The sequence below is a fragment of the Natator depressus genome, chromosome 1 (genome assembly GCF_965152275.1).
Source record: "Natator depressus isolate rNatDep1 chromosome 1, rNatDep2.hap1, whole genome shotgun sequence".
Lineage (NCBI taxonomy): Eukaryota > Metazoa > Chordata > Testudines > Cheloniidae > Natator > Natator depressus.
The window spans coordinates 246191930-246206121 of NC_134234.1; the positions used below are offsets into that span (position 1 = coordinate 246191930).

At 43.6% G+C, this 14192-nt stretch overlaps 1 protein-coding gene across 1 annotated transcript in view; it reads right to left on the bottom strand.

Annotated features, from left to right (window-relative positions):
• Positions 1 to 14192, bottom strand: part of AKR1D1 (aldo-keto reductase family 1 member D1) — a 95982-nt gene that overhangs the window by 49524 nt on the left and 32266 nt on the right. The window contains exon 2 of the mRNA XM_074949676.1: positions 1283 to 1630. Within this exon, the coding sequence (XP_074805777.1) occupies positions 1283 to 1375 (93 nt within the window). The 5' untranslated portion in view covers positions 1376 to 1630. The remainder of the gene's footprint in view (positions 1 to 1282; positions 1631 to 14192) is intronic.

A 14192-nucleotide genomic window follows, 5' to 3' on the forward strand; every position in this document is an offset into this window, starting at 1 on the left:
ATATTTTGGAACCTTTTGGCATTCAGCTTTTGGGAGCCACAGGAATCAGGATGTAGGAATCCTGAGTCTTTGTTTCAGAAATATTCCTTTGAAAGTGTCCAAGCCAGCTGTAAGGTGTTCTACAAGAAACTTGAGTTTTTCTTTTTGCTCAGCAGAGCAGGTCTGCTGACCAGCTTGCAGCCTCAGAAATTGCTACTGAGTTTAGGGAAGGCAGATGGTCTCCCAGTCACTGTGCAGCAAGCACACTTTGCTCTCCAGCATATCTCTCTCTCAACAGATTCAGCTGGAATCAGGGTTTCTGGGAACTCAGGACTAAGCTAAAGCCAGTCTGCAGCTGCCAAGATGACTAGCAATAATTTAAAACTTTCCTGATTAGCAGCCTGTGCAACCTTAATGAAGTCAGAGTTGTATGGGGCAGAATTTGTCAACAAAACATATATAGGTGGACGGAACGCTGTTTCCACTGAATGCATCCGATGAAGTGAGCTGTAGCTCACGAAAGCTTATGCTCAAATAAATTGGTTAGTCTCTAAGGTGCCACAAATCCTCCTTTTCTTTTTGCAAATACAGACTAACACGGCTGCTACTCTGACACCTATCTCAAAGTGTCTGTGCACTCTATATCTTATAACAATACAGCACTGAACTACTGTAAGACAAATGCCAGCTCAACCAGCCTGCCCTATGAAGTTTCAATTAAATATGCCTGTATCATGGTGTGTAGTTAGCTATCAACCCAGATAATAAATTAATCTTTGTAAAGCACTGAGGATATAAAATGCTGTATAAATGCTAGGGATTATTTAGTAGTCCTAAAGAGAACGGATTACTTGGGGTAGGAGTTATCCACGGCTTTAGTTAGCATTTCAATCACTGGTTGTTTGCTGTAAAATACTGAGCTGGGAATATTTGGAAGTTAGCAAGAAAGAGTCCAAACTTTGCTATAATATTTGTAGTCCTTCCCGCTTTCAGGATGTGAAAGCACCATTGTTAACTGGAGGTTTTAAATTCTTCACAGTAAATTGAATGAGAGGACCACAGAAGAGGCTCGTAGATTGGCCACACTTTGCCTGAACTGCTAACAATCTTAAATTTAAAGAACCCTCCAGGATGCCAGCAGAAAGGCATTGTAAGGCAAGTGCCTAAGCCAGCAGTGCCTCTGAAAGGAAAGTATCAACTTTTAACAGTCCTCCTGGATCTTTGTGCTCAGAACAAAGTCTGGCAGCCTGATCCGAGCAATAAGTGTGTTGATAAAAAGGAAAAGTAGAGGATAGGTACTTACTTTTTTGGGGTCAGCGTAGGTGCCAAGTCCAATCACTGGGATGCTGTTCCCATCGCTCAGAGGTATGCGGTGGTTTGCAGCCGTTAGATTCATGATGCAGATGATAAAACACTTGACTGCAACTTTCTAAAAGACTGAATGAAAGCAGCAAGGGCTCACTTTGTGTGTGGCGCGCGCCCCAGGCTATGGCACTAGAGGGCGCGCGCGAGAGAACGAAAACTGCTGCTGCTCGGCCTGCCCTGGGCCAGCGACACGCGTGCGATCCCCTAAGAACAGCCTGGGGTAGCGTTTCCAACTTCGTCATGGGGCATGACTGACAGGCCAGGTCAGGGTTGCCCTTCCATTCTCCTGAAAGCAAATTTGCAGCAGGGTGAAATATTAACTGCCCGCTCTCGTTAGGCACGGGGGAGCGACTCAGCGCAGGAGAGAGCGGAGAGATGGTCCCCGTTAAACCAGCTTCATCAGAAGCACGCGACTTTTCTTTTCCGGGTGGCTTTAAGTACCTGCTAAAAGCAAGGGTGTGCTAGGAGCGCAGGAGGAGAGAGAGGAAGCTGAAAGGGGTTGTGGTTTTTGGGGAGGAGGGGCGTCTGCGTGTGGCTTATGCTTGCAGCGGGCTTCCACTGCCAAACAAGGTTAGTCTGTTTGCTGACTCCTCGAATCACTTCGGGGCTCATCGCAGGAGGAAATAAGGGTTTTTGGAACAAGTCATGGTTCCTGTCAAACCAGGAGATGCCCATCAGCCTTTAGCTCAGTCTTCACCTCCCCAGCGGCTCGTGTGTGCCAAACCATTGAATGCAGTAGCTACACCAGGGGTCGGCAACCTGTCAGAAGTGGTGTGCCAAGTCTTCATTTATTCACTCTAGTTTAAGGGTTTGCGTGCCAGTAATACATTTTAACGTTTTTAGAAGGTCTCTTTCTATAAGTCTGTAATATAGAACTAAACTATTGTTGTATATAAAGTAAATAAGGTTTTTAAAATGTTTAAGAAGCTTAATTTAAAATCAAATTAAAATGCAGAGCCCCCCCACCCCGGACCAGTGGCCAGGCCCTGCGCCGTGTGAGTGCCACTGAAAATCAACTCGTGTGCCGCTTTTGGCACGCGTGCCCCTGAGCTACACTATCCTGGATTCGCCTTCAGTCGCGTCTGCTCTCCCTCGCATTGATTCGTTCACTGTTCCTATTGCCCCTCTAAGCATGCGGGTTCCGATTATGCTAGTCCTTTCAGGACGATGGCCCATTATTTTATTAATGGAAGACTTGTTTTAAACCCCTTGTTTACATCAATCCATTCCTTTGCTTTCAGGAGAGGAAATCCAGTACTCATCCCCCCGTTGTCATAGTTTGCCTCTAGATCAGACTTGGCTAATTCATTCCCCTGCCCAAAGTCAGAGATTGTCTTTTTGGGGGGGGAAAGGGTGCTTTTCAGTCTTTACATTATTTACAAATCGGATGATTTAGTTGGGGATTGGTCCTGCTTTGAGCAGGGGGTTGGACTAGATGACCTCCTGAGGTCCCTTCCAACCCTGAGATTCGATGATTCTATGATTCTTCTTCCAGTAATTAAAGGACAACTCCAAACCCATGTGAAAGACTCACAAGAGCAACATTCAGTTTAGCATTTCAGTCAATGGCACCAGTTGTTCATTGCTTTTTATATTAGTAGTAGAGATTATCCCTTTGATTATTAATACCCCAGTTACTAGCATGAAGCCCCAGTTATTCCCATCACTTCTGTCTGTGCTAAACTTGTATTTGTATTGAATTTCCTTTGCTATTAATGCTGTTCAGAAACTGACATTTAGGGTTCACTTCTTCAGCTGTTGCATGTGCCCACTGTTGAAGTCAATTGGAATTACATGTGCATCAAAACACTCAGGAGATCCCTTGGCCAATTTAGTTTCCATTTCAAATGTGTTCAGCATGTGCCTTTTTCTGTACCTAATCTTCATACGGCCCTTTTGTCCTCCCCCATCCAGGCATAAAAATCTTTCTCCTGGTTAGTCTCATTTAAGCACCTTTTCACAGTTCTGTCCCAGCATCAAGCAAAAAAGCGTTAGGGACTCATTCAGTTGCAATCCACCCATCTATACATTAAATACAAAAGGACCAGGGCACTGGGGCCAGGATGGAAATAAGGTTCAGTCTCTCTTCTCAGCACAGAAGTGTGTTACACCCTCCTCACCAGACATTGTAGCACAGATTATTTTATTTTTTAATTAGGCCTTTAAATCCATAGTTAGCTGTCTAAAGGGCCCCAGTTTTTCAGAAGGGGGAAACAGCATCCAACCTCTTCCACTGACTTCAGTAAGAGCTGCTGGATATTTTAGGAAAGGGGGAGAGGAGAAGAGAAACAGGCCAACTTATTTATGTGGCTAAACACAGATTTGAGAGCTTAATGTTAGGCACTCTAGGTGCTTGAGTTAGTATATTGCAATCACAAATGACTGCAGCCCTCCACCCCCAAATAGCTTTAGAGGCATGAAATAAGGAAAAATGCTACTATACTAATGCATTTTGATAGCAATGGAGAAAGTTTAGAGCACAGGGAATTGATGAATGGTCCATCCACTGTGGGCAGAAGTCCTAACTTCTCTAACTTTATCCCATTATGATTTACTTCATTTATTTATTCTGAATTTTAAAATCCCTCACATAAATAGTTTCTGCTCTGTTACAATAAGCTATCCCACATACCAGTGATGTCCCCGAGGGGACAATCCCTTTCTGAAATCCAATTTAAGGCTCTCCTTTTCTAATCTCACACCAGGCTCCTAGGTTATGCCCTTATCCCACAGTGTAAATAGATTTCCCAGCTCCATTTGTGCTTCATCTAGTTATTTTCTATCCTATAATTAAGGTCTTGATGTTTTCGCTCCACTTTTAAATCTACACATGTAGAAACATTTTATGGGTCTTGCCTTATATCCAATTGAAATGGAGACTCAGCGGAATTGTTTCTCAACCCCCAACTTTGTGGTGTAGGTTATTTCACTGTTTATACATCCTAATACCCCACTTCCTTGCTTTGTAGCAGGTGTGCAATTTGAAGAGGCATGTATGAGTGTCACTGGCTGAACCTATTTAGGAGTGCACCGGGGGCGGGGGGGGGGGGGAGAGAAGAATGGCACTGTCAAATATGGCATTATCCGTTTCCAAATCACAGACAACTCTGATCCATAAGCATTCAAGACCATTTGTATCAGTGTCCTAGCTCAGGCATTCCTAATCATTATTGGTCTATGTACCTACCACCTTCTTAAAGGATTGATATTTGAAGTACCACATGCAAACTTCTTTTTGTGCACATTTCTCTCAGGTCCTTACAGGCCTAATTTACATCTTTCCAGACTACATAGTGTAGCTATATGCGTTGTGGCTGCAGGTTTGGAGCCACTCTCGACTAGCTATGTATGCATGCATCATGGAGCTTGTGGAGCAGGGCCTGGAACTTCACAAGTTCACCTCAGTAGGCTGTCAGGTCTGAAACAGGAGTCGCTTGTAATGAACAGTGATCCCGCTGCCATTTGGCACCAACGGGCTTCTGTGTCACAGGAAAATAATGCTACAGCTGATGTGGGATGCAAAGGATTAAAGGCAGGGAATATAATCAGTGCCAATCAACGTGGGTTTATGGGAAACCGCTCTTGTCAAACTAATCATCATTTGATGAGATTACAAGTTGGTCAATAAAGATAGTTTGTGTGTACTTAGAGTTGTGAGAGACATTGGACTTGGTACTGTACTGCACCTTAAGGAACGACACAAAAACTCCAACATCATGTGGATTAAAAACGGGTTACATAATGTATTTATAAGAGGGAGAATCAACCAGCACCTACGTTTCCATTGGGGTCTCACATGTAGGGCCAAGGACATGATTTGTCTTTTTTTTTTTTTTTTAATGACTTGGAAAACACGAAATTACTGAAGTTTGCAGGTAACTCGGGGAGTGGTAAATAATGAAAAGGCCAGGTTACTGATACAGAGCAATCTGGATCACTTGGTAAAGTGGGCCCAGGCAACAATATGTATTTCAATATGGCCAAATAGAAGGTCATACACATAGGAACAAAGACTATAGGTCACATTTACAGGATGTGGGGACTTCTCTGGAAAGCAGTGACTCTGAAAGAGACTTGGGCATCATGGGGGAGAGTCAGCAAACATGAGCTCCCAGGGCAATGCTGTGACCAAAAGGGCTAATGTGATCCTTGGATGTATGAACAGGGGCATAGGTACCGACTCCGTGGGTGCTCCGGGGCTGGAGCACCCACAGGGAAAATTTAGCAGGTGCTCCGCACCCACCAGCAGCCAAGCTCCCCCCTCCTTTGCCCCCCCCCAGGATGCCCCATCCCCACTCCTCCCTCAGCCCCTCTCAGCATTTCCCACCACCCACCCCCTAACACCTGTTTGGCGGCACTTAGGACTTTTCAGGAGGAAGGGGGAGGAGTGGGGACGGGCCACGCTTAGGGGAGGAGGCAGAGAAGAGGTGGGGTGGGGACTTGCAGGAAGGGGGCGGGGCAGGAAGGGGCGGGGCCAGGGTGTCAAGCACCCACCAGGCAGAGGGGCAGTCTGTGCCTATGAACAGAGGAGTCCTAAATAGAAGTAAAGAGGTTATATTGCCTCTTTATTTGGCACTAGTGCAACTGTTGCTAGAATACAGTGACCAGTTCTGGTAACCACACTTGAACAAGGATGTTGATAAGTTGGAGAGGGTTCAGAGAAGAGCCTCAAAGAATTATTAAAAGATTGGAAAACATGCCTTATAGTAAGAGATTCAAAGAGCTGAATCTATTGTGATCATGTCAGTCCTAAGTACCTACACGAGGAACACAGATTTCATAAGAGGGCTTTTCAGTCTAGCAGACAAAGGTATAACAAGATCAAATGGTTCGAAGTTAAACTGTAGGCAAATTCAAACTAGAAATAAGGCATACTTTAACAGGGAGGGTAATTAACCATCAGAATAACATGTCAAGTGTGGTAGTGGATTCTCCATCACTGGCAATTCTTAAATCAAGATTGGATGTTTTTGTAAGATAGGCACTCATTCAAAACGTGGCCATAGGATTTGAAGCAGGAATACATACAGAGAAGTCCTATGGCCTGTGTTATGCAGAAGGTCAGACTAGACTATCACAATGGTCCCTTCTGGCCTTAAAAATATATGGAGATAAATCAGAGTTACCTTTGTAGAATTCTTGAGAATCACTAGAGCCATGCTAATTTGGACTTGGGGGAGGGACAGAGAATGCTCATGGAGAATATCCTGCTAGCATCCACCTTTTATATCAAGGAGGATCCAGATTGGCCATCTCTGCTGAGCTTCTCTGTAGAACTAGTAGGAGATACTACCTGCAGAGGCAGCCATTCAGGCCTTTGTAGGTCAGAACACATCTTGAATTCTACCCAGAAGCAAGTAGGCAGCCAGGGCAGATCTCAAACCAGAACTTGTGTCCTTGTGGTGAAATACTCATCCTGACAAGTGGGCCACTGACGTCTGACCTTCTAAATGGATTTGTGGTGTAGCCCTAGGTAGAATGCACTGCAGAAGTCCAATCTAGAGCTGATTAAGTCTTCATGCAAAAGAGGAGAGCACAGCCTGCTGGCCAAGTGTCGATAGAAAGAAGTTTTGGTCACTGCTACTACTGGCTCACCTAAAAGCAGCTGAGACTCTAACCTCCCACCAGCTCCATTGAAGCTGTGGGTACATAGGATGTATGTACCCAATGTCACCCAGGGGAGAGGAGCCTGATAACCTCAGCCAGATCCTCCAGTTGCTCCCCAGACACCTTACCTTCATCTGTCTACTACTAAAAATAAAAAACCAAAGCAATCAGGCAGCAAGTCCTCACCCATGTCCTAAGGGTGCCCAACCACACTCCTTAGATTAGCTGTAATATCAAAATGAATGATCCTAAAAATCAGCTGTCAACAATATGGGGACCACCCTTACCCACGCTCACTCAGCTCTCTCAATTACACACACTTGTTTAAGAGAGTGATAGACTAATTCCTTGTCACACCCCACAAAAGGGGACTACTGGGGGAAAGTAGAGTAACCCTGCCCTTTGGGATGACTCATAAAAGAAGTAGCCAACCAAAACTCAGTCCTAGCCACTCCTGTCAGGGACTGCAAACACAAAACCACCTCAAGGTCAACATCAACAGTATCAAAAGGTAGCTGGGAGACCTGATATCAGTATTTACACTTGATTTATATCCACCCCCAGGAGTAGATCTGCCAACATAAGAGCAGTTTCTATGCCATACCTAGCTTGGAATAAAGTTGTCAAAGAAGTTAAAGGGAGTCCGATTCTCAATTATTTCATCCAGCTTTTTCCCATAGTCTTGACCAAAAGCACATAGAAGGGTTTCTTGTACGTGGACTAGAACATGTTTGTATCACACACAGCATTGTACACGGCCTCTCTGCTTTACTTTTCCTATGTCTTCACAGACTGAGCCCAACCTCCACCTTTGACCGGCAAACAGATTGAAAGTTACATTTTTTTAACTCTAAAGCTGAACTATTAAAACAGTTTAAAGACAAACAACAATCCTGATGGTACATTTACTCCTTGGAAGCTAGAATTACTAGTGTGTTTTAAGCTGGCATAAATAGCCTATAAAATAGTATTTAGGAAAAAGGGTCTCTGGATAAGTTTAGCAATGGGATCTGGAGCCTCTCACCTACAGCTCAGGTTGGTAGTAGCTATGTGAGGCTAGGTTTTCAAGGGAACTCAGTTGCTAATTGGGGATCTAAATAAGTTGTCCATGTGTTCCAGGGAGCACACAATCTAGCAGCTTCCATTAAGAATGAGAAGAGCATCTATGTACTAAGCTCTTGATCAGCTACTAGAGTTATTAGCCAACAGCTATTCAGTACTTATGTGGTTTCAGTTTATTTCCTAGGAAGAGAACAGTGAGGTTTCAGACTAACCTTAACATTACTTAAGGTGAGGTAGCATCATACCATAGGTTCAGAATTCCAAAATAGGCATTCAACTATGCTTTTAAAATATGCACAGAAGGACCAGCCTGGAGAACAATCCGTACAGCCTATGGAGCTCTGGGGAGAGAGAGAGGATTTTATGAATACTCTGACTAGACAAACACACAATTGTAAGCAATAATAGGAAGGTTTTAGAAAGAAGAAACCCACTCATTAACAAGCTTATTTTATTTAATGTATCTTTTAACAAAGCCCTGAGATTTGAGCTTTAAGAGAAAAATGCATCAAATATCCCTTTCCTAAAAAGCTGAATTATTCTTAGTACTAAAGAAATATAACTACTTTACAGAAACACCTTATCAACATAAAATAAGATTACTATCCAAAAGAGCACCTGAAGAAACAAGTCATTCCACAGGTTCCTTTTTCTCATTTTATATCCTATTGGTGAGCATGCTGGGAGAAGAGGAGGGGGCTAGGACCTTTTAAATACAGCCTTATTCAAGCATCAGGAGAAAAAGAGAAGATGTTAGAAAGAGGGGAGATGTATGCTGCTGAGTACAGGTGATGTAAAGGGGTGTAGGTAAAGGCCTTGAGTAATTCATTGTTCTGATAATCATTCTGAGAAATTAGTAAGGTATTGTTTGGGGATAGGGGAGGTATAAAATTAGTCCTCATTTATGTCTTGTATGTGTGTGATGTTAAACTTAATTTGGAGGTATTGTTGATTTGCAGTCTTTAAAACCTTGGGGTTTTTGTAAGTCTTTCTTCTTAATTGTTCTTTAACCTCTTGTACTTCTATGTTGACTAGAGGTCTCAGCTATACTGCTTTAGCAGTGCTGTGCATCCATTTTCTGTATGCTGTATTTTAGTACTGTTTATATAGCTAGGTGCTGGATTGCATGTTGAAATTTGGCCTTATATGTTTGCATATCCTCAACTGGACCTTTATCATCAAATTGTATAGACTAGTCCGTCTATGTTGGCATGTATCTATCATATACTGTTATAGCTCCTTAGCACTGAGCTTTTGGTGGTATACTTATGACTGGCATTTCTCTTCTCATCATGTATACCCAGTGGAAGATTAACACTTGGGGTCTGTGTCTGGGACCCTGGCCAATTTGGGGGGCCCCCTGCAGGAGTGCTGGAACCTGGGTAGAAGGGGGGGGGCTGGGTACCAGTGCTGGAACTGGGGCCCTGCCCCCTGCTCCTCCTCTTTCTCCCAGGAAGCCAGAAGCTGGAGCCAGGCCATAGTAAGAGCTGCCATGGGAGCCTGGGTTGCTATGGGGAGACTCACTAGCTTATTCTTATATATATGCTTATTCTAGCATATAAATACAAAAAAATCAATTGTACATAATGACAAAATACAATAAGTATGTTAAAAAAAAATCCTCTAACCCACCATCTATCTTTGTGAAGTAATGTCTGCACTGTGAATGTAGCAAATCTTTAATTGAAGGAGGATTTTCTTACACCCCATCTCCAATGTAGAAACAAACTGAATTGCATGGCTTTTTTCCCCCTTTGGGAGGATTTATATTTCCTATTTTACTTGAGGTTTCTCTGCTGTAATTCTTACCACCCGGAGTCTAGTTATCACCATTACATATAGTAGTCTAGCTCACAAGGAGACTCGATGAGACAAACAATTTATTATGTTGTACATGTTAATACTTTAACTAATGGCTAAGGATTTACTCATGTGTGGGCGTATATACTCTTCTCTCTTTGATCATATTGTTTGTTACACAATGAGGAGGCCACATGCCCTGCGGGATAACAGCCTAGTGTTGCATAGGAAGTGTGATATCAATAGGCTTCCTAAGAGGCGTTTTTTGCAAACTTCCCACTGTTACGTGAAAACTGTATAGTGATAGACCAGTTATTTGTGTGCTGAAAGCAATGAATATTGTGTGGAGAGAAACCGCTAAATAACATGCTCTTTGTTTTACTGCAATCATTATTTTATTTAAAAATATCCCATTGCTGTACTGGAGATGTGTCCTAATTACAGCTATCAGTGTAGCTGCACCAGAACGAACCCCTCGTATAGACAGGCAAAGCTGCTGGAGTTGTGATTTACAGCAGCGTCACCTGCCTATGAGGGGCTTTGTACTGATGCCATTATACTGGTGGCTTGTTGCTGATAGCTGAAATCCCTCAGCGTAGACAGGGCCTTCGAACCTCTGGAGGGCGTCATCATCAAACACCCAGAGAACAGCTGTGACAGCCGGAGTGACCATGGTTGATGGCGTCACACCTGGCAGCATGCAGTAAAATTCCTATATCTGGCTCAATCCTGAGAATCCATGAATGTCTGGGGCAGCCCTACAAGTGGTGCCAGGTACGGTCAGGCTGCACACCTCTTTGTGCATCAATGAAGAGTTTGAGAACATGGTGTGCGGAAGTGTTTTTGTTCATCCTGGTGACGTGGCTGAAGAGCATGCAATGTTGCTTTTGAATATGAGTGACTGAAGGACGGCCAGATCTCTGCAACATTATGACAGTTCACACAGTCAAACCTCTTTATGCTCAGAATTTGGCAGGGCCAGGGCATATGGAATGCCTCTAGCCAGTCCAAGTCTGCCTGAAAGTGGTCCAGGGTTTCTGATCCATATAGCAATACAGGTTTGATAGATCCTGAACTTTGTCTCAGGACAAAGACATAATTGCACCCATAAGCTAGATATGGACTGCATGCAGGAGGCAGCAAGACCTATTCATCAAAGAATATCCAGTTTCCTGTGGTCGTTTGAACTCTGCTGGCAGCGTAGGTAGATGAACTCCTCAATGTTCTCCACAGTACTCAACCCCACCTGCACCAGAGGTTTTGGTGGCCTAGCTCTGAGGTTCTGGACCCCAGTCTTTTGCAATGAGATGTTTAACCTCATAGCGTGGGCAGCATCTTGGACACTTTGGAGGGCAGGACTGAAATTCTAAAGCAAGACCATCATCTGCATAGTCTTGGTCAGTGAATGCTTCTTGATCAACCTTGTTTCTGATGTGTGGAGCAGCAAGTCCTAATATCCAGTTGATAGTTCAACAGAATAGTGCCAGGGTGAGAATGCATCCCTCCTGCAGGCCTAAGGTTGTATAGAAATGTAGCAAAAACTATGAACCAATAGGTTTCAGAGTAGCAGCCATGTTAGTCTGTATCCGCAAAAAGAACAGGAGTACTTGTGGCACCTTAGACACTAACAAATTTATTAGAGCATAAGTTTTCGTGGGCTACAGCCCACTTCATCGGATGCATAGAATGGAACATATAGTAAGAAGATATATACATACAGAGAAAGTGGAAGTTGCCATACAAACGGTAAGAAGTTAATTAATTAAGATGAGCTATTATCAGGAGGAGAAAAAAACTTTTGTTGTGATAATCAAGATGGCCCATTTAGACAGTTGACAAGAAGGTGTGAGGATACTTAACACAGGGAAATAAATTCAATATGTGTAATGACCCAGCCACTCCCAGTCTCTATTCAAACCCAAGTTTGAATATATGTATTCAAGTGACACCATCATAGGACCTAATCACATTAGCCACGCCATCAGGGGCTCGTTCACCTGCACATCTACCAATGTGATATATGCCATCATGTGCCAGCAATGCCCCTCTGCCATGTACATTGGCCAAACCGGACAGTCTCTATGCAAAAGAATAAATGGACACAAATCTTGACATCAGGAATCATAACATTCAAAAACTGGTAGGAGAACACTTCAACCTCTCTGGCCACTCAGTAAAAGACTTAAGGGTGGCAATTCTGCAACAGAAAATCTTCAAAAACAGACTCCAACGAGCTTGAATTAATATGCAAACTAGATACTATTAACTTGGGTTTGAATAGAGACTGGGAGTGGCTGGGTCATTACACATATTGAATCTATTTCCCTATGTTAAGTATCTTCACACCTTCTTGTCAACTGTCTAAATGGGCCATCTTGATTATCACTACAAAAGTTTTTTTTCTCCTGATGATAATAGCTCATCTTAATTATACATACATACATAATCTTCTTACTATATGTTCCATTCTATGCATCTGTGGAAGTAGATAAAGGGAATTTGGATGCAGGCCTCTGAAATGAGCAGGAGTCAGGCTAACTCTAGCTTTAATAACGTGAGATTTGTAGAAGCGGGGATACTGTGAAGCAAGTGGAAAACTACTGGGAAAGAGGCTGTTGTGACCTTGTATTAGATAAGAATAGAATGCAGACTATAAGAAAAATGGTAAGAAAAATAAGATATCATGAAGGAATATATATAAACAATATGCAGTTGTTGCTTATTATTGTCTGTAATAAAGATCTAAATACTTGCTCTAATTGTTTATCTAATTATTTATCTGGGAGAGACCTGCCTAGGTCAGGGAAACCCTGTGTCCTAGTGCACTCTCACCCTCTGTGCAATTGCTTGAGGTAATAAAGGGTATCTGATTTGCTGCACCCAACCTGAGAGTGAGAACTGTGTTTTTCTCCGACACATCCGATGAAGTGGGCTGTAGCCCATGAAAGCTTATGCTCTAATAAATTTGTTAGTCTCTAAGGTGCCACAAGTCCTCCTGTTCTTTTTATGAACCAATATGCATTCTCTCACTGGAATCAGTGTGAAGATTGCATACCAGATTTAGCAAAACATCTGGAACTCCAACTTCTTTCAGTGCGAGCCAAAGTGCTGACTTGTTGACCAAATCAAAGGCTGGTTTGATGTTGATATATGCCATGTGAAGTGGGCAGTTAAATTCTCAGTACAGCTCAGTCAGAGGCTGGAGGGTAAATACAGCATCCGTTATCAACTGCCCAACAGTGAAACCTGATTGCTGTGGATGATGGGAAGAAGGATAAAGGAGTTTGAGGTGCAAGTGGTGTTTTCGTCCATCCTCCCCGTGGAAGGAAAAGGCCTGGGTAGAGACCATCGAATCCTGGAAGTCAACGAATGGTGATGTGTCAGAGAGAAGGCTTTGGATTCTTTGACCATGGGATGGTGTTCCAAGAAGGAGGAGTGCTAGGCAGAGACGGGCTCCACCTAATGAAGAGAGGGAAGAGCATCTTCACGAGCAGGCTGGCTAACCTAGTGAGGAGGGCTTTAAACTAGGTTCACTGGGGGAAGGAGACCAAAGCCCTGAGGTAAGTGGGGAAGTGGGATACCAGGAGGAAGCAGGAGCACGCGAGAGGGGAGGGCTCCTGCCTCATACTGAGAAAGAGGGATGATCAGCAAGTTATCTCAAGTGCCTATACACAAATGCAAGAAGCCTGGGAAATAAGCAGGGAGAACTGGAAGTCCTGGCACAGTCAAGGAATTATGATGTGATTGGAATAACAGAGACTTGGCGGGGTAACTCACATGACTGGAGTACTGTCATGGATGGATATAAACTGTTCAGGAAGGACAGGCAGGGCAGAAAAGGTGGGGGAGTTGCATTGTATGTAAGGGAGCAGTGTGACTGCTCAGAGCTCAAGTATGAAACTGCAGAAAAACCTGAGAGTCTCTGGATTAAGTTTAGAAGTGTGAGCAACAAGGGTGATGTCATGGTGGGAGTCTGCTATAGACCACCGGACCAGGGGGATGAGGTGGACGAGACTTTCTTCCGGCAACTCACGGAAGTTACTATATCGCAGGCCCTGCTTCTCAAGGGAGACTTCAATCACCCTGATATCTGCTGGGAGAGCAATACAGCGGTGTACAGACAATCCAGGAAGTTTTTGGAACTGTAGGGGACAATTTCCTGATGCAAGTGCTGGAGGAACCAACTGGGGCAGAGCTCTTCTTGACCTGCTGCTCACAAACCGGGAAGAATTAGTAGGGGAAGCAAAAGTATCTTCATAAATGATCTGGAGGATGATGTGGATTGCACCCTCAGCAAGTTTGCAGATGACAGTAAACTGGGAGGAGAGGTAGATATGCTGGAGGGTAGGGATAGGATACAGAGGGACCTAGACAAATTA